The 25,689-nt window shown below is 41.7% G+C and overlaps 3 protein-coding genes across 4 annotated transcripts; 1 reads left to right on the top strand and 2 right to left on the bottom strand.

The window, feature by feature from the left end:
- Positions 1-250: 250 nt before the first annotated feature.
- On the bottom strand, positions 251-13,425 carry DNAJC21 (DnaJ heat shock protein family (Hsp40) member C21). Of its 2 annotated transcripts, none has more exons than XM_027634704.1 (12): positions 13,263-13,425; positions 12,991-13,084; positions 11,963-12,086; positions 10,929-11,051; positions 7,697-8,001; positions 6,285-6,436; positions 5,850-5,937; positions 5,453-5,611; positions 4,777-4,816; positions 2,701-2,891; positions 2,231-2,306; positions 251-1,144 (listed from the first exon to the last, which is right to left on the bottom strand). In XM_027634704.1, exons 1-12 carry the CDS (start codon positions 13,357-13,359, stop codon positions 980-982), a joined length of 1,614 nt encoding a protein of 537 aa, XP_027490505.1. In that variant the 5' UTR covers positions 13,360-13,425; the 3' UTR covers positions 251-979. The 2 variants fall into 2 exon arrangements, with proteins under 2 accessions (XP_027490505.1, XP_027490506.1); XM_027634705.1 differs by having other exon boundaries at positions 2,231-2,303.
- A 2,612-nt stretch (positions 13,426-16,037) lies between these two features.
- Positions 16,038-20,703, bottom strand: BRIX1 (BRX1, biogenesis of ribosomes). The gene is made up of 10 exons (XM_027635312.1): positions 20,527-20,703; positions 19,690-19,801; positions 19,261-19,304; positions 18,570-18,640; positions 18,145-18,194; positions 17,976-18,049; positions 17,827-17,877; positions 17,428-17,529; positions 16,767-16,895; positions 16,038-16,440 (listed from the first exon to the last, which is right to left on the bottom strand). The coding sequence occupies exons 1-10, from the start codon at positions 20,665-20,667 to the stop codon at positions 16,171-16,173; spliced, it is 1,044 nt and encodes a 347-aa protein (XP_027491113.1). The 5' UTR covers positions 20,668-20,703; the 3' UTR covers positions 16,038-16,170.
- A 54-nt stretch (positions 20,704-20,757) lies between these two features.
- RAD1 (RAD1 checkpoint DNA exonuclease) lies at positions 20,758-25,689 on the top strand. The gene is made up of 5 exons (XM_027635290.1): positions 20,758-20,985; positions 22,567-22,675; positions 23,316-23,574; positions 23,908-24,006; positions 24,324-25,689. Exons 1-5 carry the CDS (start codon positions 20,791-20,793, stop codon positions 24,505-24,507), a joined length of 846 nt encoding a protein of 281 aa, XP_027491091.1. The 5' UTR covers positions 20,758-20,790; the 3' UTR covers positions 24,508-25,689.

Below are 25,689 nucleotides of genomic sequence, written 5' to 3'. Positions count from 1 at the left end.
TTGAACCTTGAGAGGAACTTAAGTAACACAGTATCAGTGCCTCTGGGAATCTCCTTCTACAGGTTTCCTAAACAATATCCTACAGCCCTTGTGGGGAGCACTGCCTTCTTCAATTGTGTTGACAACTCCTGGGTACAATCCGATGCCACTCCAAAATCAGATGTTTGTTATCCCACCATTTTTTCAAGTGCTACTCAAGATCAGGTAGATTAAGCATTCAAACAGAAGCGCCATGTTTTTTCATTAGAAATCAGAACAAATTAATTTAATTATGCCACTCATTTTTTTCTCCCTCACTTATTCCAACGAGACTCTTCCACTAGGCCTTTTTTTCCAATGCCTGGCATGGAGGTAGACGTACAAAACAAATAGCAATTGTCAAAACTGATTAAACAACTTTGTCTTCTTACTCTTTCCCTTCTGTCTGCTGCTTAATGTAATTAAGTAATTTAAGGATGGCAGAAAAAACGCCTGTGTTTCTCCATGTCTTGGTTACGTTTCATCTTTGATAGAGGACCAGAGAACTACAGGCCCTGCTACTGGCTACATGCACCCTGAGATAAGCCCTCTCAAAAGAAAAACAGCCACACAAGAGTTAAAATAATTTATTACTTCCCATCTGCTGGTACTTAATCCATGCAGGTTCTTATAGGAATACAAGGTGAGTAGCTTTGAGTTACTATCCCCATCCTCAGAGTGAAAGGCACTGCGAGGTTAAGGGGCTTTAGACCAGGTGACTCACTGGAAGGAGCCCCTGCCTCGGCCGTGCCACCAAACCACTCTGTAATTAAAAAAGGCTGATAAAGCCAAAAGAAAACACAGGTTCTTTCACAAGATGGTATTCCTTTTGTTGCATCTTCATTTTTTCCCAAATTGGTACCTGCTTTCCTTGTTAATCTCCAGACATAGGCAATGTGCATGTTTCAGTTTTGGGAGAGTTTTAATTTACAATGCTGAAGACTGTCAGTGTAGCAAAGTCCTATCTGTTTTTGCGTTTCTCTTTTTTGCTTCTGGTGTTTACAGCTTCATTTGCAACTGATGTGGATGTTGCTCTCGCATGGTTTGTGGCTTTTAGGTGTTCAAACAATTTATTTCGGGATGGAAATGTACAGTTGCAGGTTACACAGATGATGGAAACTTCATTCTGCAATGATAAAAAAACCCAGAATGCTTCACATTCATACTGAATATGTAATAAGTGTAGTACACCAATCTGTCATATGCAGTTTCTCTTAGACTATGAAATGTGAATAAGCTCTTTGTTTCTATCACCAATACTGATTAACAAATAAATATATGTATTTTTAAAAAAAATGCAAATATAACTTCTTGATACTTCAAAGGACTCTAAGTAAAACCAAGAACAACAATGGAAGCCTTGCCAATCTAATTCAAGGTAAAGAATACTTTTGACCTCACCTGACTATACACATAATTCTTTGGGCTCTGAGATGTAGTGAATTTACTATGTCCTTGCTGTAGTTACTACAGAATTTTGCTGTCTCTGGGAAGCATCAATACTGGGAAAGATGCAAATATTACTGCCTGTCACTTACCTGGTGAGAACAGCTTTGTCCTCAGTTGTTTAATTTCTTTGAACTGCCTTGGATACAGAACGTTAGCAACTTTAGCAAATCTCTTAGAACTGAAGCTTAGTCCTGCTTTTCTCTGCAGGGACAAGAGCTCCAGTCTCCTAGCTTCTAATAAAAACACAGGAATAGAATCTGTGGACTAGAGGTGATCAAAACAACCAACATTGTTTGTAGTAATATGACCACCATATTTTACCTTTCCTATGAAGACAGACCAAGAGAGCTGAGTTGTTCAGCCTGCAGAAGAGAAGGCTCCAGGGAGACCTCACTGCAGCCTTCCAGTGCCTTAAGGGGGCTTATAAAGGGGAGGGAGAGGGACTTTTTATATTTGCAGAGTGTGACAGAACAAGGGGTAGTGGTTTTAAACTGAAAGAGAGTAGGTTTAGGTTAGGAATTAGGAAGAAATTCTTTACTCTGAGAGTGGTGAGGCACTGGAACAAGTTGCCCAGAGAAGCTGTGGATTCCCCATCCTGTAGAATTGTCCAAGGCCAGGCTGGATGGGGCTTTGAGCAACCTGGTCTTAGTGGAAGGTGCTCCTGCCCATGGTAGAGGGGTTGGAACTTGATGATCTTTAAGGTCCCTTCCAACCTTAACAATTCTATTGTTCTATTTTAAATACTGTAAGTAATTTGACATACCGTTGCTGGGTTCCCTGAAGATGCCTTAGAACACTTTTTTGCATCCTTGACTTTCTTCCCTTTAGGCTTAGTGCTGCTAATAGACAAAAAGAAACTAAGATCAGTGCACAGGAACATTCAGTTCTCACGAGCTTCTGATGCTTTTCAGTTGTCAGTTTCCCTGCTGCTTTTCCCTGTTCTTCCTTCACACAACACAATGCACGTGCATCCAGAAAAAGAATTATTTACTTTATACAATTGTTGATCTCAGTACTTGAATCAGCAGTTGGTAAGTGATATGGCAGTGATTTGCAGTCAAATGCAAAGGACCTTCCAAAGAAGGTCCTACACTCTTTATTTAGTATCATATTTATTCAAACCTGCTTTAGAGAGTAGCCTCCACAGTTCACATTTGTAAATTTGGACTCGTTTGACAGTATCAAACATGACACAAAATGACACGGTGACTGCAATATTTCGACCCAACGCACCTTTTTACTTCACTTTTTGTTTCATTCTCTTGGTTGCCATCATCTGTAGTGCTTGTGTCCTCTGACATAGCACATCCCTGGCCATCTTTTACCAACTCCTCTGCTAAGCCACTGTCCTTGTCCATGCTGGGCACCTCCTTTTGTTCAACTGTTTCTTCATCAGCACTTTGATCAAGAGAGTCCTCGTAACTCTGTCCAAACAGAGGAAATGCAAGTTAAATACTTTCAGTTCATTAGTGACCATGTTTATAGTAGTATACTCATTTACCTCAAACATGGGTGGGTGGGGAGAAGAGAAAGCCATGGACCTTCTTAATTTTACTGTGTGTTTTCAGTGAGATTGTAACAGATAAAACCTTAGTTCTCCTGTTTTGAAAGATGAGGACACCTGTGGTGAAGGGAAGAAACACCAATAAAACAGCCTCTAAATCTACAGGAGGGGGGAATTTAATTATACGCAAGGCTCAGCCCATCCTGACTACCATGTCTCATTTCACAGATAGTGGCTTGTCTTGTAACTTCACAAAAGCTTAATTATTCAGACTAAAGTGTTCTGTGCCAGACACCTGCATCAGGACACTTGAGCCAAAATAACTGCACTGACTGAAACTAGATAGATGCACTGTATTTTTCTTCCCTAACACTAGAAACACTGGCAGCCTTTTCCACTTACCAGATTAGACTCAATACAAACATTTCAGCAAAATATCAACCCCCTGTCTGAAGCAAAACAGCAAAGCTCCCAAAAGCAGGACAACAAATTTGCCCTAATGCTACATTAATACAACTCTATCACCTCTAGCGCAGAGTCTTGGCTACCTCAAAAAACTTGGTTAATCAAGCTTCAGGAAAAGAAAACAAAAACCACAACGATTCCCTGTACTCCATAACACCTGGCAGAGGATGGAGGTTAGGATCTCTCTGCACAAGATTTCAGCTCCTGCTGTGCAAGAGTGGCACCTACTGTCCAGGCTGCAGCAGGCTTGGTTCCCAAACTGAAGGAACAGAGCCACGGTACCTGTATGCCACCTATAAATTGAGAACAGCCTTTCTGATCTCAAGCAGAGTAGAAAAGAATTAACCAGAGCCTTATGGCCAGCATGGAAACATGAAGGTCAAGCCAATGCTGACTTGGACTATGAACTGGACCAACCAATGTGAAGCTAGTTGCTTGGAAATCTCAGGGAAGTTTCCTGATGACAAGAGAGAATAATAGAGTGGGAGAGGGCAGAGAAGGTGAAAAGAGAATATGAGACTAGAGGGGTTAGGCTGGGGAAAGACAGAAGACGATCCTGGGAAAGGATGGAAGAGGCAGGATCTGGTACAGACAGCTCACTGGGACAAAGGTAGGACTGAGGACTAAGTAGAGAAGAGGTAATACTTGAAAAGAATAAAACCTGAAGAAAGCAGACAGAAAAGTGTGCTCACTATGGCACTCCTGCCACTCAAGCCTGAAACACCTTGAAGCTGGTGAATTTCACCTGCTGCTGTTGGCACAGAATCTGTCATATCATGCACAGACTCAGATGCTGGAATACAACAGATTGTTGTTTACAGTTGAAGTGAAAGGTAGAATGGATATGTTCATTCCAACAGCTACAGTCACAGTAGGATGCCAATACAGTGTTAGTCTTTTCACTCCCCACCCCAAATTAGAGATTAACAGACAATACACTATACCAACTCCTGCAACTAAAGCCAAAAGCAACATCAAACTGAGCTGTTAATGCACTAAGGCCACTGCTGGTCTTTCTGATTAATTCCTTGCATTCTCCCTATCTGCCTATTTCCATCTATCTTCCTTATACTTCCAGCTGTAGCCTTTTTAGAGCCAGCACCACATATTAAAATCTGCACAAACAGAACAAAGTGAGGTCTACAAGACTATGATCATATTTTATGATAATAAAGTGTAATAAAAATTATTCTGAAGTCAAAGAATAATTAAAAATATCTTAAAACAATCTTCAAGTGGAATTTCAAGTTCTCCTATTTCACAGGACAAAAAAAAATCAAGTTAGGAAATAACAAAACCAGATTGTAAAGTTTGCTGAGTATCATTATATGACTACATACCTTCATTGTTTTCTGTTTCTTCTTCTGCTTCTTTGAGAGTCTGTAAAGATAAGAATTTAAAAATACCTTTTTCCATGAAAAAAAAAACCCACAACAAACAAACTAGTGCCAAGCTACCTTTTTCCCTTATCTTCTAAACATGGTATTACGGAGGCAGTAAGCACAGAGAGTTAGTCATGCCTGAAATTAAAACAATAGGTCTCCTAAACTACTCATTGCATTTAGTAAAACATTTATTCTGCTCAGGCTAAGCCTGAAGATATGAGTGAGTTAGCTGGGATTTTGCTCTGGCCGTTTAAAAAATGAAGTTGTACAACTTACTTCAATTCTGATTCTAAGCACACTCACTTTCCTTAAATGCCAGCAACCAACTGACAGAAAGTACCAAATCAATAAGCACTGTCTCTGTGCAAGTTCCCCTCCTTGAAAAATAGCAATCCCTTCTTTTCCTTAACATATAACTTTAAGCAGCAGAGATAACACAAGACTACTATTCTACAGCATTTGAATGCAGTCACACTAATGCACACAGTTCACTGGAGCTCTGATGCTACGAAGTATTTCAAATTGCACAATACTGAGAGTTCCAGTGCAACTGCAAATCATCAGAAGCTCCCTCTGACGGCCACCAAGACTTATTAAATCATGAGTCACAATTAAAACCAATTTAAAGTACTTCTGCTTGGGCACATCTTCTGTTTCTTCCTCCTCTTTGGTATTTACTTCGTTTGCATCATCCAAAGACACAGGAAATTTTCCTTCTTCCTCTTCCAGTTGCTGTCGTAACAGTGCTACCATCTCTCGATGCTTCTTTGATTTTTCGTGATTCTTCATGCTGTAAAGACCAGATCATTACTGCAGGTTGCTGTGAGCAAACACTGTTATATTTACATATAAATTAATAACAAGCCTATTATCCATCACTACAAAGTATGGAAATTTCTACACTGACAATGTCTCTACTGGATAGACAACACTGACCATTATGTGACGTTAAAAAGTCTTTAAAGAAGTTTTTAAAGAAGTTAAACCCCAACACTCCCATCCCCAAGTCCCCAACCACAAGCACTTACGTTTTCTCACTTTTTAAAAATTTGTCACAAGCAGGGCAGTACAGATCATCAACAAATTCAGCTTCTCCAGTTTCATCATTCAGTTTGTCTGAAGAGATCAGTGGGGATCAGAGAGACAAAGTCAGATGAGCAATTTTTGAGCAAGCTGCTCTTTAAGCCCCAGAAAATAGTCACAGCACTGCCATTCAACTTCTTCAGTATTACTGACACACAAACAGATCAAGCCTACTTCACCAAATCATATATTAGAATAAATTAACAGCTGTAGTTTGATTTCTTCTCATGTTCAAAGGAAAACACCAGAGTCGCTACCCTGACACCCTCAGCAGGAGGCAGAGCGTTGCACTACAGTCAGAACTGCGAGTCTGGGGCTGTAAGTGAGCCAACACTCAGGCTGCAATGACTCAATAGAGATCACCTCCTCACATACCATACCTTCAATGCCTTTTGTCTCCTGTTCTTCTAATTCCTCTTCACCATCTGATCCATCTCCAAATTCCTTTTCATATTGTGCCTCCATCTCTTGCAGCTCTCTCTCCAGATCTGACATAGTTATCCAGCTCTGCTCTTTATACTGCTCAGCAAGCCTGCGAGTACAATAATACAGTAACTGCTACACTGTGTCTATGAGATGGGAACTACAGAAACAGTGTTACTTAAAGATAACTTGTTCTTCTCAGGTACTGCAGGAGGAAAATTCTGAACCTATTATGATGGAGAAAACAATGGTCTGTAGAGCCTGGAAATCTGAGCAGTTAATTTATGATGTCAATGATCACATCTACGCTGCAAGCAGAAATATTAATGTAGGTGGGTCCTGCTTGAATTACAGGCAGAACATTCTGTACAGCATGGTCAGTATCAAGCTGACAGCAAGGAAGTGAGCTCAATCCTGCTGTAAGATCCAAACTCACAAACAATACAGGACCACAGAATCCACAAGCACATGACTCCTTGACTGTCCACTGTGGAAATGTACCAGCTCAGTTTTCCCAAACTAAGAGAGGCCCGAGTTATCAATCAGTGCATCACAGGACAGCTGAATTTTGCTCCAGCTGGCTTCTGAACTCAAAATTATCAAGCAACTTGTCAGAAAATGACTAACTGTTTCAGTGTCCCTAAAGGGACATATATGCATATATAAGTATATCTATATATGTTTATATATAGATATAAATTGTATATATCTCTCTATATTGTAATTACTATATAAATTTTAATTGGTATGTCATTATTTTGCTAGTGCGCTCTTAAGAATTTAAGCTCCTCCTTCCCATAATGCAAGCAAAAAGTTCTTCCAGTTGAAAAAATTGTGTTTACACTCGAGAGACCACTTCTTCCTATTTTAGGAAAAATAAAAACATCAGAAACTGCATTTAGTTCAATAAAAGGGTCCTTTCCAAGGAGTTAAATGGAAAAGCAAAAAGAAGTTCATTTCTCTCACTTTCTTTTTAGCAGGTACAGTTCCTGCTAAAGGCAGATGGAGCTGATCTAAGTCAAGGCTGCCATAGTCCTGTTCTTCCTCATTCTAAAACTTGCCTTCTTTCTTCTTTAAAGGAATGATAATTATTAAATCTTACTTAGCTAAGTAAAACCACACTGGGTTCTGTGCTATTTCAGCCACTCACTCGCAGCACTCAGATAATTATTCTCCAGTTACCTTAGATCTCTACAGGTCAGTACAATGCAGACACTTAAGTTTTAAAAAGCTCAGACTTGAGACCAAAATTAATACCTAAAATTTTAAAGCATGCTTAAAAGAGCAAATGGAGAGGAATCTTAACTCTATACTGTATCGTCATGGATAGTTTCTCCAAGTTAAAAAGATTTGTTCCATGTTTACATACTTGGCTTGTTTGAGCTTCTGTTGCCTCCGAAATTCCTCTGCTTTCCTAGCTTTTTCTGCATTTTGTTCTTCTACAAGTTTTCTGTGTGCCTGTACTCTTTTATCCCTCTTACGAATAAAGGCCACTAGCTGACGGATCAGTTCATTCCTCTCTTTCCTTGCTTTCTCTCTCGTTTTCTTGTTCTCTTTCTCCATAGCTCGTTTCTCCCAGCGGTTTGAGGCTTTTCGTGTGTCATATTCTTCCTTCCAAGCAAAGTTTTTCTGAGTACAGAAACTTTGCCAATATGCATAGAAAGGGTGGACTACCTGTAAGAAAAAAAAATTAAATAAGACACTTGTTTAGCAGGGGAAACACAAAAACCATATAAATAATTCAGGACTTCTGTAACACTTTTGTTCTTAACTTCCATACAGGCCACAGTTTTGCCTCAGAGTATAAATAAGTCACATGAAGGCTTAAAGAAATCTCTAATATCATTCTTAAAGTCTGAAAGTGTGTCAATTCTACAACCTTGTCTAAACTATTACAAACTGCAACTTCTAAAAACATTCCCTTGCAGGAGTGGATCATGCCGACACCAGTGGCCAGTTACTTAGCTGTGCTCTGCTTTTCCTGTCAAACTGAAAAGCACAGTCAGAATAAGATTTGCTGTCCACAAGCTGGTATATGCACAGATTGCTATGAACCACCACATTAAATTACACCAAAGGTTGGTCATACATTTCCAACAGCAGCCAGTGACCAGCATAAAAAAAGCAGTAAAACAAACACAGGCACATAATGCTATTTCTTCCCTGTATACTCTCTCTGTATCCAGAACAAGACAGAAATTAATTGCCCTTGATGATACAACAGCACAGAGCCTTCACTTGAACAGTTTAGCAAGGGGCTATGTGAAGGGCTCCTGTTTTGTTGGCAAACTATACAACTGCATGTTAAAATTATGCCCTGTAGCTTTCACATCAAAGAAAAGGTGATCTTTACTTATTCTTCTTCCTTTTACTATTCACTAGTAAGTGCTAGATTAATAATGTGGCATAACAATTACTTTGGGTTTGTTCTCTATTTCTCTCCAAATAATTATCATCCTTCTGCATTGTGTATATTCAGCGATCACGATATGTCTAAACTCCCTTCTTACATTACTTGCCCCATCAATCTTTCCTTATGCACTACTCCTCATATTTTGAGATACCTCATAGAAGAATTTAACCTAACAGTTTAATACCTCTTCTTATAGTGACTCCTCCTTCTGTCATTGTTATTCACACGGACTACAACTATCAACACCTCAAAAATAATTTCCAGTAGCCCATGTACATGCAAAGTTCATGGTTGTGGCCTCTAGCAGGTTAAGTCGTTGCAGTTTTTATCTGCTATCACAAAAACCCAGCTCTATAATTACCATACATTCATATTTTTCATCCAATAACCCAAGTGAGATTACCTATCTCAGATTTCTACATCAGAAGATTTCTACTTCAGATACTTCTGTGTAAAAGGATGCACAGCCATCAACTGATGACAGGGATCATCCTCTGCTTCACCAGCTGTATGAGCTGAGACTCTCCTCCTTCTCAGCAGCTACCTTAACAATCTGAAATACAAGCACATCTCTGATATTCTCTAGCAGCCTGTACAGCAGCTCTTGCTGGACTCCCAGGTGGATTTTGCTTTGCCTACTACTCACACTTGGAGCTAATCACTTTTGTTTCTGCATCTAATTGACCTATAAGTCTGCTCTTCCCATGAAGGCTTGTGAACTCATGGCCTTACGAGCCTTTCCTGGCTGCCTGGCACTGATCAAGCTGCCTCTCAAGCTTCTTGTGAATTCACTGAATAGACCAAACTAGAGAGCATTCACATTACAGATTTTGAAGCCTCTGTGAAGGTTTTGTAGCTCCCTTCTAAAACTTTTCCCACAGTACTCCCACTGAGTAGATCAGTGAGCATTGCAATGCTGGAATTCTCTGACAGTGTAATCTCTTCCTACTGAACAGAGGCTATTTGCTACTAAATATCTCTATGAATCCTAGGGGAAAAAAAAAAGTGAGCACTCTGCTTCCAGAACAGTGTGAATAAGGCAGATTTTAAAGCTAGAATTCCAGCCCTTTTTGCAATTATTAATTGACAGCATAAAAGCCACTTTGAGTCTATGATCATATCTATGCCATAGATTCAAAACAAGCAGTTTCCAAAAGATGTTTCAAGATAACTCCATTAAGAGATGGATTTTAGCTGGTTAAGAGACACTACATATTCTCCCTAGGAAAGATTTACACTTGTTAAACCATTCTGGCATCTAAACAGCCATTCTGACACTTCTTAAGAAGTCTGATTTGTAACTTTTGTTTCCAACTCCAGCCAAGTTTTATACCATTGAAGTTACTAACTTTAAGGCATGTATTAATTTAAATTTCATAAATAACTGGCCATACAGTAAAGGTGACAGGGAGTAGACTGGAGGCAACATTTGAGTGCACTTGATACTGTGCCAGTTATTCCCTAGGAAAAGTGTTATTACTTCATTATTTAATTTCAACACAGGAATACTGGTAACCTCAAAAAAGAATTCTAAGTCTGACAGAATATAAAAAATAGTTGGCAAACCAGATGACAAGAATTCAGGTGTCCCCTATGCATTTTCTTTTCTTACTTCACAGAGGAAAGCATGTACTATTTTCAGAATCAAATCCTACTACAAGCTATCTGCAGATGACAAGGTAATCATAGTGGGAGCTCCACACTGCAGGTCAACCACCATATCTATTTTCTACAGGCTGTGCTATGCAGTAAGTGCTATGCAGTTTTCCTATACTGGAAAAAATTATCTCAACATCTCTTTCTGTAATGTAAGTTGTGTTAAATACTGGTAAACTACTCTCATCAGGAAGCAAACATCTGTTCTTTTGTTTTACAGGTTTTGCATTCCATTTAAGTTCCACTGGCATAATTATGGTTGGCCTCATGAAATGTTTGTCTGACAACTTACCCTAAAGGCCTGGCTAATACTGTAGTCCAACAGGAAATACCAATTTTAATTCACCAAAACACTACAAATTAAAGCACAAGCACTTCCTTTATAGTAATGGTCTGCAATAGTAGAAAATACCAGATATATGGTTTTGTATTCACTTCAGAAATCAGCGGGAGCCTTTCCTTTCGTTTCAGTGTGGAACAAAGTAATGGTTTAACTCCATTACCTTCAGTTCAGATTTACACTTGCTCTTACCGTATCATAGTCACTTTGGGAATATCCAAACATAGGGAATTCTTCAGGATCTTCCTGGGTCATGTATTCCATCTCTTCTTTTGCAATCTTTTCAAAAACCTGCCGATAGACTGCGAAGAATCCCTGAAAAAAATGAAATCGATCCATTAATCAGTCAATCTATCTGACTCATTTTGAATGGCTCAATAACAGATGTACAAATGGTCAGGTGCAGGAGTGTATGTTAGAGAAATACTACAATTCTGCAAAAGCAACCCAAAACCAGGGCAAAGGCCTCATAAGCACTTGCTCTTGACAGGAAGACCCTTCTGTTTAACACAGTTCCATTATCTCACATGCCTTTTATTTCCATCTCCTTCATGTAGTCTCTGTCTCTCTCAAAGCTGTAGTCAAATCTAAACTTAAAAAGTATTTTCAGCATGCTGGAGATGGTGATAAGTTTCTACTCGCACAGGATCAGGTTTTGTGGAAGTTCCAGATATAAAATTCATTCTTCAGTATCCTATCTTCTTTTAGTATGTTACTAACTGACTCGTAGTATAGTAACACAAAGACAAAAAAGTATTTTCTCTGGTGGAGGTTCTTCTGATCACCTGGACCTTTTTAATTTATAGTGAGTATTTTAAAATTCAACAGGGACTCAAAAAATGAGATAGGGACTTAATTTATAGGAAACACACTTTTCCCAAGAACTCATTACATTAATTTTTTGTAGTCTGAAGCATTCTAGCCTGTTAAAAGTATTTCCGAATAAACAGATTTGCAAATCTCTGGCATGATTCACTATATAACATAAATGAATAATATACACACACTTTGCAGTTGTATGACTTAGATGGAAATTATGATTAAGTAATTATTAGACAACATGCAGGAATCAAAGCTTCCCTAAATGTCCAGTGTAAGTTTTGTCTTAGATTTGTGTAAGCATTATTACTACCCATGCTAATAATTCAACACATAACTTTTCAATACAAAACAAATTGCAACACTTATAATGGAATTTAAATTGATACCTTATTTTAACTCATTACCTTTTCATCATCTCCATATCCAGAGTAACAGCTAACAGTGAAGTAGCGCAGCAGATCCAAACTATCATCTTGATACTCTCCATCAACTCCTCCTTTCAGCAGAGCCTCCCTGTGATTATCATACCTAGAAAAAATTCACAGCATCCAGGAGGTAGAGACACAGGACATTCTCCAGGGCTAGTATGCTAGCACAGTACACTTGTTACATCAGTGTATAGCTTAGCCCATGTCTGTAATTTGGCTCTCACATCCAAAGTCTTCAGAGAGAAAAATAAGACAGGCTCGGTAAATATTCTATCTTGACCTTCAGTTTACTTACTATTACTTTATCTGTAATATCTGTAGCAGTAATTTTTTTAACAGGCAGCTAGCAATCAATCACATTTGAGCAAGATGCTTCAGAAACAGGTAGGATATTATTTAAATCATCTAATACCTACACACACTCAAAAACCCCCAAATCACACACTGGTATATAAAAACCGAAAACCAGTCCTGTATTTTCAAAGAGGACAAACTTAGCACAAGTGGTTTTAGCTATGTAATCTGCTTCAGACCATTTGAAAAACAAGCTACACAGGATATTTAGAGTGTCAATCTCTTAAATATATGTGTGTGTGTGTGTGTATTTCAGAATAGGACTGTTACAGAAATATAATGTACGTCATTAAGACTTAACACCTGCAGCACCCGAAGGACACTGAACGCGTGCTTGCCCTGGCCAAGGCCGGCAGGGCTGTCCAGAGGGGTACCTGTGATACCGTGCAAGCTGCTCGGGGAGAGGAGACAGAGGCCAACACTGGCGTGTCCCAGAGTACTCCTCGGTGCCCAGCACACCTTCACCAGGAAGGCGTGGGTGCGGATCTGTGCCTCTCCAGCAAAGCTGCACGGCTCCCAACCCTTCCAAAGCCTAAAGTCCTGCCCATGGATGCCCGCACTGACTTCCCTCAAGGCCCAAGGGCAGCACATTCCAAGCCCAGGCTGAGACAGGACCTAACTAAGCCTCTCCGAGGCCATGCGCCGCTCACCAGGCCCTCTCCTGGGGGTCGCTGAGCACGTCGTACGCCGCCTGGATCAACTTGAACTGCTCTGCCGCCTCCTCCGCGTTCTCGAGGTTTTTATCTGCAGGGCAATTTAACGAAACTGCTGTAAGCGGCTGCACGGCACAGCGGGCCGAACCCGCCCCGCCGCCCCCGGCACCCGAGTCAGGCGACTCCCCGGGGCCGCATGGGGCTCCCTGGGCCGGGGCAGAGCGGGGCCGGGGCCGGCCGGGCCCCGCCGCCCGGAGCCGCGGCCATACCCGGGTGCCAGCGCAGCGCCAGCCGGCGGTACGCCCGCTTCAGCTCCTCCTCGGCGGCGTCGCGCCTCACGCCCAGCACCTCGTAGTGGCACTTCATGGCGATGGCGGCGGGGTGCCGGTACCTCAACCCGCGGGGAAGCGCCGGCCGGTGGGGCGGGGACAGCGGGCACGGCCGGCCCGCGCAGGGAGGAGCGGGGCGGGACCTGCGGGTTGTTGTCACCCGCCGCGGGGAGGCTGCCGGGGAGGAGGGCGGGGCTGCTTGGTCTGGCACTGAGGGGTGTGCGTGGGCCCTGCAGCCGTGTGGTGACGAACTGGACAGGTACCACGGAATGCTTTGGGTTGGAAAAGATCTTTGTGATCATCGAGTCCAACCTCTGACCGAACACCACCATGTCAACTAGACCGTGGTATTAAGTGCCACGTTAAGTTCTTCCTTAAAACACTTCCAGGGGCGGTGACTCCACCACCTCCCTGGGCAGCCCACTCCACTGTCTAATCACCCTTTCTGTGAAGAAATTCCTCCTAATGCCCGATCTAAACCTCCCCTGGTGCAGCTTAAGACTATGTCCTGTTTTCATGTTGTGAGTTACCTGGGAGAAGAGACTGACCCCCACCTGGCTACAACCTCCTTCCAGGTGCTTGTAGGGAGTGATAAGGTCTCCCCAGAGCCTCTTCTTCTCCAGGCTAAACATTCCCTCTCCTCATAAGACTTGTGCTTCAAACTTCGTTGTGTTTCACCAGCTTTGTTGCCCTTCTCTGGACTCACTCCAGCACCTCAATGTCCTTCCTGAATTGAGGGGCCCAGAACTGGACAAAGTACTAGAGGTATAGTCTTACCAGTGCCCAGTATAGGGGGAGAACCACTTCCCTGGTCCTGCTGGCCACACTGTTTCTGATACAGATATATCTGACTCCTGTGGGTGTTGAGGAGCTCGGGGGCACAGCCAGCACAGCACCCATTCTCAGGTTGTCAGGTAACATTTTTTTTTTTTTTTGATACCTGCACTCTTCAGAGATCTTAGAGTTAGCCCAAGCCGCTTTTTTCTCTAGATCAGGTGTGTATCAGTGGGCACTGCACGAAGAGAGCTTTGGATCAGACTGCGAGATCTGAAGGTCCTGATCTCACCGTCTGATCCAAAGATGAATATGAGTCAGCAGTGCCCTGGAAGCCAGGAGGGCCAGTAGTGTCCTAGGCGGCATCAGGCAAAGCACGGCCAGCCAGTCAAGGGAGAGGATTTTCTGCTCTGCTCTGCAGCTGCCTCACCTGGAATATTGTGTGCAGTTTGAATCACCTCAATAGAAGAAGGGTGTAAACATATTGGAGTTTATCAGGAGGAGGACAACCAAGATAGAGAAAGGTCTTGAGGGCTTTGGAGAGACCTCACTGCATGTACATCTTTTTCGCAGGGATTTTGGTTGGGATAGAGCTAATTTTCTTCACAGTAGCAGGCATGGAGCTGTGTTTTGGATCTGTGCTGGAAACAGTGTTGGTAATAACAGAGATGTTTGCATTATTGCTGAGCAGTGCTCAGAGTCAAGGCATTTTTGCTCCTCACCCCACCCCACCAGCAAGAAGGCTGGAGGTGCACAAGAAGCTGGGAGGGGACACAGCCAGGACAGCTGACCCGAGCTGACTACAGGGCTATCCCATACCATGCTCAGTATACAAAGCTGGGAGAGAAGGCAGGGGACATTCAGAATGATGACATTTGTCTTCCTGAGTCACGGTTACATGTGATGGGGCCCGGCTCTCCTGGGAATGGCTGAACACCTGCCTGCACGGAGGAAGTGGTAGATAAATTCCTTGTTTTGCTTTGCTTGCATGCACGGCTCTTGCTTTACCTACAGTCTTTATCTCAAAGCATGAGTTTTCACTCTCATCCTTCCGATTCTCTTCCCCATCCCACTAGGGGAGAGTGAGCGAACAGCTCTGTGAGGTTAAACCCTGCATCAGAGAAACAGTACTGCATCAGGGAAAGTTCAGGTTGGACACTGGGAAAAAGTTGCTCACCCAGAGGGTGGTCAGTTCCTGGAACAGGCTCCCCAGGGAAGCAGTCATGGCACCAAGCCTGTCAAGAGTTAAGGAGGATCTGGATGAAGACTGTAGTCATATGGTTTGCTAATACATAGTTCTGCGAAGAGTTAACTTGGACTCAATGATACTCATGCATCCTTCCAACTCAAGATATTTGTGACCGTGTATTAGACCACATGAACTGAGCACATGCCTGTGCAGAAGAAATTCACATCTTTCTTTCCAATCAGATGGCCCACAGACCATTTGTTGCAGAGGTCATATTGAATTTCCCTTGCCCTGCTGGGTGGGATATTTAGCACTTAACAGGTCAGCTTCCTCTTTGGAACCTGTGTCTGTTCAGCACTAAGATGGCAGAAAATGAAACAGAGGAATCAAACAGAAACAGAGCACGAACAAGACCTTGAAACACAAGGAAGTTGAGGAAGTGCACAGGGAGACAGAACGAGTCATTGGAAGAACCAGGTCTTGAGGTCTGGAACTGTGAAGTAGCTTAAAGATACGTAATTAAGAAATAGTCCCAGAGACATCTGTAAATACTCACTAACATCAGTCAAGGACAGTGGCTTGGAATCAGACTTCAGGTATTAGAGAAAAAAAAAAATTACTGTTGGGGTGGGAAGGCACAGAAACAGGTTGCCCAGCGCAGTTGTGGATAACTCATTCATGGAAGCGTTTAAGGCTGGGTTGGATGGGATGTCATGATATTTTTCAAAACCCAGAATCCCAGAAGACAAAAAAAGAACACACACGCAATCCTAATAAAGAAAGGGATATTTTGTTTACTTAAAACTGAACTCCAAACAGTTTTGCCTGTAGAAACAATTATTTACAATATTATGTCAATATAGCTAGTTTCCACCCTTGCAACATTTATGCTGATGCTTCAGTTCTGAATAGCTTTTTTTGTTTTTTCCTCTGAATTTTGCGTAGTTTCTTTTTATCTTTAACAATTGGCTTTGACTCTGGTTTCACAAGCTGTATTTCCACTGGCTTTTCTTCAGCTGGAGTTTCAAAGACCACTTCGGTAGGATCTTCTTTAACAAGGACCTTACTCGCTTTTTTCTTCTCCTTTTGCACTTCTTTCACGTGCTGTTTCTCTCTAAACTTAGCTGCCACTGACAATCTTATCAGCCGTCGATGCTATAAGAATTTAAATTTGAACATGTTTCAAATAAGCAATAGGAAGAAACCCAGTATTAAATAAACATGTGGTAATTTCTCTGCTTAGTGGTCAAAATCCTCAGTGAAATGCCATCTTTTCAGTGACATCACTTCTGCATTCGTTCCGTGCTCACAGGATTACAAATTACAAAATTACTCTGTTCTCAAATTATTATCAGTTGGGGCTCTTTTCTATGAAGGGTCTTGGAGAAGGGCATGCGTGATGCTCCTGCAGAGACAGACTGCAAGATTGGTTTTCAAATAAGTTGCTGAATGAAAGAGAAAACAAAGACAGAACTGCTTACCATATTTGGGGACTGGTAATGAGGATTTTCATACAGAGTTGGTCCTCCAAAGCTACCTTGGAAGATTTTTATGAGGTTCAGGACAAAACGAGGCCCAATTTCTACTAGAGATGCATCTTCTTCTATTATCTGCAATAAAAAGAAGACTTTCTTAAATTCTCACGGATCAAATGGCAGTTTATGATCTTGCAGGCACCTTACATGTGGTAACGCACAACTGAATTTAAATCTGAGATATGGTGCCCCTGAAGCTGATAAGCTAGACTTGTATAAACCCAGTTCTGTACATAAAGCAGTTCTTTTAGGTTCAAGCCAGCTTTTATAGAGTAGTAGGTATTTGTGAATTCCTCCTTTAGAAAGTAAGCTCACTTTGGGTCAAAGCAGCAAGTAAGGTTACAGTGCAAAGTGTAGGCTTTGGGTAGTACTTCCCATTACCAAGACATCCGTCACAGAACCACAACTCACTGAATGCAGGTTGATCAAACCGGATCTCTCCACAGATACAGGAGAAGATAAGTCATTTCAGAACTGAATCTGGAAGCACTAGAGACTGGCATATCCAAATAATAATAATGATTCTTCTCACTTTATTTTAATTAATAGATTTGATATGAAATTACTCCACTGAGCTCCTTCTGAAGAGCTAAGCGAGACCACTAACCTGGTAATTCCGAAACCAGATCCTCTCATCTGTAACAGTGAAGGTGAAAACATGATCGACAAAAGGCTGGCTTTTGGGGTGATACTGTGGTGTACTAAATATCTGTAATAAGAGGAAGCATTTCTGAGTATCTACAGTTTAAGAAGTCAAGCATAAATGGCTCAGTTTAAATTCGTTTTAATTTACTAAAATCCCAATCCCAGGTTACACTTCAAAATTTAAAACTTAAGAATAAGTATTCAAGTCACATTAAGAATATGACCCAAATCGCTTGAGGACTTTTTGAAAGTTTAGAAGTGTAAAACTGCTACTTGAAAAAACACTTGAGATTTTTAAGTATGTTGCCAAAAAACATTTCCAATGAAGAAGAAACACTGGACAGCAGAACTACAGACTGACCTGAATAAACAATTCTTTTAGCAGGGCATAGTGTGGCTCCTTGTCAAATATCTACAAAAAATAAAAATTGAATTTTACACACAAATCTAAACACAATAGTCATGCAAAAAGAACAAAAGCAAAGCCAATGAAATGAAAGCTATACTTACTGGATCAAAAGACAAGAGGGGCCGTGAGCCCCTTAGGCAATTTCCTGTCATCTTCAATTCAGCCAGTGTGTGAACTACAGTGATTTTTAAAAAGGTATATCATTTTAGTACTTACAGAAAACCGTACAAAGAAGCAAGAGTACAAACACAATAATGTCAACCAGCTTACCATTCTGCACTAAGAATTTAGCTGACGGTCCCTGTGGTGTGTTTGAAAGCCTGCGGAGGACAGGGGGTGGGGAAGACAGAAAAGAAAAACATTAACAGCAGCCAGAAGGTATGCTGGATTTCCACAGTACACTCTCACTCCTGTATTGAAGTAATTTTGGTTGCTTTCATAACATTATCGAGTTCCTTTAACATACTCATAAATACCTGCTTTCTAAATAATTTTATAACATACTTCTGTAAATGGTCTACAAAAGCTGATCATGCATTGTAAACTTGCACTATCCACAGAAGTGCAGTATTAGAACAGATTTAACTAAGCAACGCTATTTCATGCATCTTCACCATTACAGTAAGAAACTTAAGCTAAAACTGAAGCATCTGCAGCTATATAGAGAAATGTAACAAAACATAACATTTCCTTACCACATATAGAGATCCTGTTTCTTTTTGGCTTCAAAAAAGATGCACTTATTGCAGTTTTTCATTTCACACACCTAAACAAGACGTCTCAAATTAGCTGTTTACAAACATTTTGAAGACATTACCAAAAACCTTCCACAATTCATCACTATGAATGTTCAAAAGCAAAGGTTTTGACTTAATAAATTCCACCTAATGATCCCAAAACTTTAGTTGAAGCACTTGTTTTGTTGACAAACCTCACATAATTATTAAAAAGAAAAATAACTTCATTAAAGCTACAAACAGCCTGAGAAGCTCTCCAGGCATAAACTTGAGAGCAGGAGCTGTAACATTACGTCCTAGGTTCAGGACTACCAATGTCCTACTACATTGTTTGAGCTGGCTGCATATTTGTGTCCTGCATTCTTCAAGTACGAACTATGCTACACCTCTCACCTACATAGAAGGTTTTATTTCTTCATGATGAAAATCTACATTTAATTAGAAGTTTAATTTTGGTTTCATTAATCAAAATTCAACTTCCTGTTTTAACACAAGTGTTTTCAAATATCAATAATTTTCACCTATGAAGTTATACAATTCCTATAACTAGTATGAGATCCTCTGAACTTGGCTGCCCTTTTCCCTTGCACATTGAATTTTCATAGACAATTTAAAAAAGAAAATAAGCACCAGAAAGATCCTTGGTTACCTCATTAATTACAAATAACTGGTCTTTACGGTCCATTTTAGTATCTGGAAGATAAGAACAATATTTATGAGGCTGGAAAGACAATTTAACACAAGACTTTCTTTTAACAGTCAGTCTTTTTTCAAGAATTTTACTAGTTTATAAATGAAAGATTATAACCATCAAGTGGTTTCAGTCCTGTTATGGAATAAACGAGCATAGCAGCAAAACTGTGCACTTGCAGGACTCATGCCACAGGATTAATTTCCCAGGAAATATTAAGATACGACAGGTGCTGTATTTGTTGGCTCAAAAGGGGTTTGGTGTTTGCTTAAGATACAAGTTTCATCAAAACACTTACATACTATATTCAAAAAAAACCAGGTTGCTAGAAGTTCTTGGTTTAAAAGTATTCTGAAAATATAACCTAGGAATGATGCTTAACCCTACCTGCTTTAGAGTGAGGCATCAGTGTTCTTAAGTCTTGCATTAGGTGCCTTGTTCTGAAATTAATTCCACGAGAGGAGAATATCAGCACTCGCTCCTTATTCTTCCATTTACCCTAAGAAAAAGACATAAAAGTTACCTGGGAAGTTTCTAGCCTTAATAATACTACAACACATCAAAAATAAATGTTCGGACGGTAACTACAAAACCCACATTTGTTATTATCTGTCCACCCAGCAAGAGTGGTGGCTTCCCTAGAGAATGCAGGGGCCTTGCTTTTACAGGAGAAACTGTCCTTCATCCTGCTTCAGTGTGCTCCCAGATAAAGCCTTTCCGTCGCACCACAGTATTAAGAAGCCACTTATTCACAAAAGCCACCTCTCCTTCCCTGCAAAACGAGCTCAGGTACAGCCCCAGAGCACAATTCCGCTTTTCCTAACCACGGGCATCCGACGAAATCTCTGCTCTACACGTGCTGCTCTTTGTTTTTCTTGTAAGGAACCTATAACGCAATTACTGAACGCTCCTCAGACATAAAAGTTACCTGGGAAGGTAAATGGAACAGGGGCACCATTTCCATATACCTTTTGTGTACAACAGAATTACCCAACTCTTCCAAACACTTCTGAGATCACGGTAACCCATCTCATTTACACCGACCAGAACAACGCTCTTCGCGTACCCCCACGGACACACCACACCACCGCGTTACTCCTACTCGCGCTGGGATTATAAAACATTACGACTAAGCTAAGCAGCGGTGTTCCCGCAGGCAGCCCGAGCGCCGGTACCCCGGGGAGGCCGAACTCCTCGGGAGGAGGCGCGCTCTCCCGGCGGTACCTGGGACACGGGAGGCGGGATGCTGTATTCCTGCGGGGCTCCGGCCGGGGCCGCCTCTGCCTCTGCCGCGCTGGGGCCGGTCCTGGCGCGCTTCCCCTTTCCCGGCGGGAGCGCCTCACGCTTCCTCTTCCCCGCCGCCATCTCGCCCCACGCCGCGCACGCCGCTCCCGCCCTTCCTGCGCTCGCAACTTCCTCCGCTCCCGCTTCCTGCGCCGCCCCTTCCGTCCCGCCCCGACCCCGTCCCTCCTCTCCCGGCATCCAGACATGCCGTTCTCGGCGCCGCCGCCTGCCAGCGGCGAGCCCTACGTGCTGTCCGCCAGCCTGGACAACGCGCGGCACCTCTCCAGCCTCCTGCGGGCCGTGCATTTCCAGGACCACGCCACGTGCTTCGCCACGGCCAGCGGGCTGCGCGTGACCGTGGAGGATGCCAAGTGCATCCAGGCCAACGCCTTCATCCAGGTGGGGCATCGGCGAGGCGGAGGGCACCGCTGTTGGAGACCTTAGAAAGCTCCCGGTTACCGCGTGTGTCCAGTTCTGGGCTCTTCAGTAAAAGAAGGACAAGGAACCACTGGAGAGAGTCCAGCGGAGCCCACAAAGATAATTAAGGGTCTGGAGCATCTCTCTTATGAGGAGAGACTGCGGGAGCTGGGCCTGTTTAGGGAAGGGAAAACTGAGAAGGGATTTCATTAATGCGTGTAAATATCTCAAAAGCAGGTACCAGGAGGGTGGTGACAGACTCTTTCCAGTGGTGCCCAGCAACAGGACAAGGAGCAATGGCCATAAACTAAAACACAAGAAGTTCCACCTCAACATGGGGAAGAACTTCTTTACATTGAGGGTGGCGGGGCACTGAAACAGTTGCACAGGGGGATCATGGAGTCTCCCTCTTTGGAGGTATTCAAAACCCCCCTGGATGTGTTCCTGTATCACCTGCAGTAGGTGGCCCTACCTTGACCGAGGTCGCTGAGATCCAGCAATCCCTTCCAACCCTAAGAATCCTGTGATTCTGTGTTTACCTGCAGAGAAGGGGAGACTTTGCAGGAACCGTGGCACAGGTGTGGAACTTGGCTCGGAGGAAGGGTCATGGTGAGGCTGCTGTGTGGTGTCTGTGCTGCTGAAAGGCCAACCTCTGTGCCTGGTGTGTTCCTGCACACCTGCCAGCGTGCTAGGCTGGCACTCTTTTTTAACGTGTTGGCACCTGCCAGGCCCGTGGCTTCTTCTGGCCATGCTGTGCTTGGATGCGCGAGCAAGTTCTCAGATTATCCATCTTTAAGTGGTTTTATTATGTCTCATCCCAAAGCCAAAAGGTGGGATTTATGTCAGCTACGAAAGAGAGCAGAGATTCACAGGTACTCGTCTGAAGTTACCAGCTGGGCTGAGATGGTTGTGCTGTGCTCAGTGTGCCACAGGATGGGGTTTGCCCTCTGGATGGCCAATAAAATACGTACTGCTTTCCCCAAACCAGCTCACATCACCCTGCTTTATTTCTGAGATATTTCTGTTCCTGCAGGTGCTACAAAGCAGCAAACGTCAGTGGCAAATGGGAATGTGTAGAGCGGTTTACCCCCATCAGGCTAGTCAAAGGCAGGATTCAGCACATATTTCAGTGTGGTGATCTCAGTGTTCTATTCTGTTCTTACATTCTTTTATTATTTGAAATGTTTGTTCGTGCTTTGAGCGAAGAAAAGTAAGTGTTGTTTCTGGAGAAGGGTAACACATTGTATAGTTCCGTGAATGTTTCCAGCTCCAGAAGTAGGCAGCTTTAGGTTTTAACGTTTGTAGCTCATTTTTAAAGCATAAAAGTCAAGTGTTTAGGTTTGCATGCTTATGCTATGCTACCTTGTTTTGACTGTGACCTGATTGTATTTTGCTAGTTTTGGGGATGAAGACCCCTTTTACTATAATCGATATTGTGTTGCATCTAGAAATCACTTTGAGTGGCGCTGATTTCTGAAAGTGAAAGCTCTGAATTTAAGGAAATAAGTGCAAACTGTAAAATAATTACAGAGACATCCCATTTTTCATCTCTTTAACTTACAGGCAGAAATTTTTCAGGAATTTGCTGTTCAGGAGGAATCAGTGATGTTCCGGATCAATTTGTCTGTTCTTCTTGACTGCCTAACCATTTTTGGAACCAGCTCTTTGCCAGGTGTGGTATATTTCCTGTGAATACTTGCAAGGCTGTGTGGGTGCTGCAGGATGCACTGTGTACTCAGGTGGAGTGGAGTGATACCATGGCAGCTCCTTGGGCAGTTCTCCTGTTGCAGCTGTATATTGAACTCCACATTTCTCTGCCATTTTGGCTGTTAATGACCTAAAGACCTGAATCAAGTGATTTTGGGAAACCAGATGTTCAGGGGGTGATTGTGTTGCAAAAGGAGGGTGTGACTGCAATGCAAGCTAAGCTGCATTAACTTCAGTTTGGGTTGCACAAATTACAACAGTAGTAGAACAGCATGATGTGAGCCACAGAGCCTCAGGACCATGGAGGATTTTGCAGTTCCTCTGAACTAATTGTAGCGTATATAGGTAACATTAACCTGCTTGGTAGATTAAATTATATGGATTTGAACTGTCTACACACAAATCATTTTGTTTTGCTGCATAACACTTCAGACTGTCTAGGAGGCTGCATTAAGTAATGTAATGTATGTATTGGAGGCTGGACCAAACACGCTGAATCAAATTGATCTGTGCCTCATGTGCCTCATGCTAGCTGTGAATTTTCTAAAGTGATCAAATGTACTAGGTTTGCTCTCTGCAGAATGTATATTTATTCTCTTTTTCAGGAACATCAACGGCCCTTAGGATGTGTTATCGTGGTTATGGTTATCCCCTGATGCTGTTCTTGGAAGAAGGGGGAGTAGTGACAGTGTGCAAAATTAACACTCAAGAACCTGAGGAGTTGTTAGATTTTGATTTCTGCAGTACAAAGGTGGTTAATAAAATCATCCTGCAGTCAGAGGGGCTACGAGAAGCATTTGCTGAACTGGATATGACGAGTGAAGTTCTGCAGATTACCATGTCTCCAGATAAACCCTACTTCAGGTACTGTAAACTCTGCTTTCAACTCAAATGTTCATGCTTGGCCTCTGTTGGTGAGGACTGGAAGTTCTGAGGGCAGAGAGAAGGGTACTGCTTCATTTCAGGAAGAATTTTAATGAATATAGCAAATCACAGTATGTAATCTAATTAACATAGTAAGCAGTTCTCAACCTGGTAAATGTGACACTGGTTTGGACAGGTTAGCATTTTTAATTAAGGGGAAACAGACAGCTATGTTTTGTGAGAGAACCATTGTAATATGCACAGTGACTCATTCTGATGAGTTTTTAGAGAGCTGTGAGCAGGTATTTCAAGATGGTCCTTTTTGTCTTCCAGGTTATCCACTTTTGGAAATGCTGGAAGTGCACATCTGGACTATCCTAGGGACTCTGATTTGATGGAAGCATTCCACTGTAACCAGACTCAGACAAACAGGTTAGGAAATCTGTCATCCATGCCCTCTGTGCCAGGTCACGCATTCTTGATGGGACGTTTAAAAACTGTTCTTGCATTACTGTAACATTTATTTCATTAGTATGGGGGGAAAAAATATTTCCTATCTGATAAAAATCTGTGTCTGTAATCAAAAACTAAGTATTAACAATATCAGTCTGATGTTGTTACCAAGTAAAGACCAAATAGGTATGTTGCTAATTGTTTTTTATTTATTCTGTGGCATTGTTTGAGAGTAATGTTTCAGCTCCTCTTTGCACAATGTATTTTTTTCAGATTACTTTTTTTTTTTCTTGTAGGTACAAGATTTCTTTACTTAAACCATCTACAAAGGCACTGGCTTTATCTTGTAAAGTGTCCATTCGAACAGATGCTCAAGGATTTCTTTCACTTCAGTATATGATCAGGAATGAAGATGGACAGATCTGTTTTGTGGAATACTATTGTTGCCCTGATGAGAATATTACTGAAGCAGAACTGTAGATGTATGTGCTGGCCTCTGTAATATATTTTTTTATTATATAAAATATGATATTTTTTTTACTAATTAAATGAAAGCTGTAAAGATTGATAGACTTAATATTGTCCTTTTTTTTTAACTCTGGAATAAGAAATCTGAAGACTTTAATTTTCTTCCCTTCCATTTCTTACCTTGACTCAAAAAAACTGACTCCGAAAAAGCAAAAAGTGGAGTTGATCTCCTGCAGGCACTGGTTGCAGCACAGATGTTAAAGTAGTGTTTGCTGCTTTTTACAATGTTCTCCAAGAATTTTTGTTTCTGTTTTGTTTTTTGTCTTTGGCTTGTAGTAAGCAATTACACAAGGGAAAATCTGAGTACTAGCTGTGTATTAGCCAGTTAACTTTCAGTGACTTAAAACCAAATTTGTCTTGAAAGAGGATAACATTTTCAAACTGATTTCTTAATAGCAGCAGGTGGTTTCTTTCTGGCAAATGCTGACATGTTTTGTCAGTGAGGCTTCTCCTCATCTTGAGTAATTCTTAATATAACTCAATTCCTTGGAATTTCATCGATACCAATTTACCATTTTGTCTGCAGTACTGGTGTTGAATTGGTAAATTGATACAGAAGGCAGGATTTACTTATTCATTACTCACAACTGTTCTGGCAACATCATTGTTTATTGGATCAGTAATTTATTACACATCTGCAAGAATGCTGCTGCTGAAATGTTTCTGTATGTACATGACCCTGTTCCTACCCTGCTACTCTCTACTAGTGCTGTTAAAAACCATAAGAAGAGAGAAAAGTTTCATATTTAAAATGATTTATGAAATTTGTTTATCTTCTCAGTAGCCTTTTTCAGCAACAAGAGGCACTCATAACTGGAGTTTCTACACCCTTAGACTGTGGTCAAGTTTTGTTGTTTGTTAGATGAGGTCCTGCTTTGCAGCTATGGGCAGCAGTACATTTGTGTGTTACCAGGCGGATTGCTCCACAATCCAACAGAATCCAAGTCCTTTGGGATTATTTTAAGTTTAAAATACTTCTGTTTGCTGTTTTTCACATCTTCCTTATGTCAGCAAGAGCATATTTTCAGAGTGCACATTGTTAGCAGCTCAGTTTTGTTGTCTTCTGTTTATTGCAATAAATTTTACATATGAAAAACAATTACAAATTTTTGAACTACAGGGCTGAAAAAGATA

The sequence above is a fragment of the Corapipo altera genome, unplaced genomic scaffold (genome assembly GCF_003945725.1).
Source record: "Corapipo altera isolate COAL_440 unplaced genomic scaffold, ASM394572v1 61411, whole genome shotgun sequence".
In the NCBI taxonomy this organism is placed as follows: Eukaryota; Metazoa; Chordata; class Aves; order Passeriformes; family Pipridae; genus Corapipo; species Corapipo altera.
The sequence above is the reverse complement of the archived record's forward strand: the minus strand, read 5'-3'. Positions and strand labels throughout refer to the sequence as shown.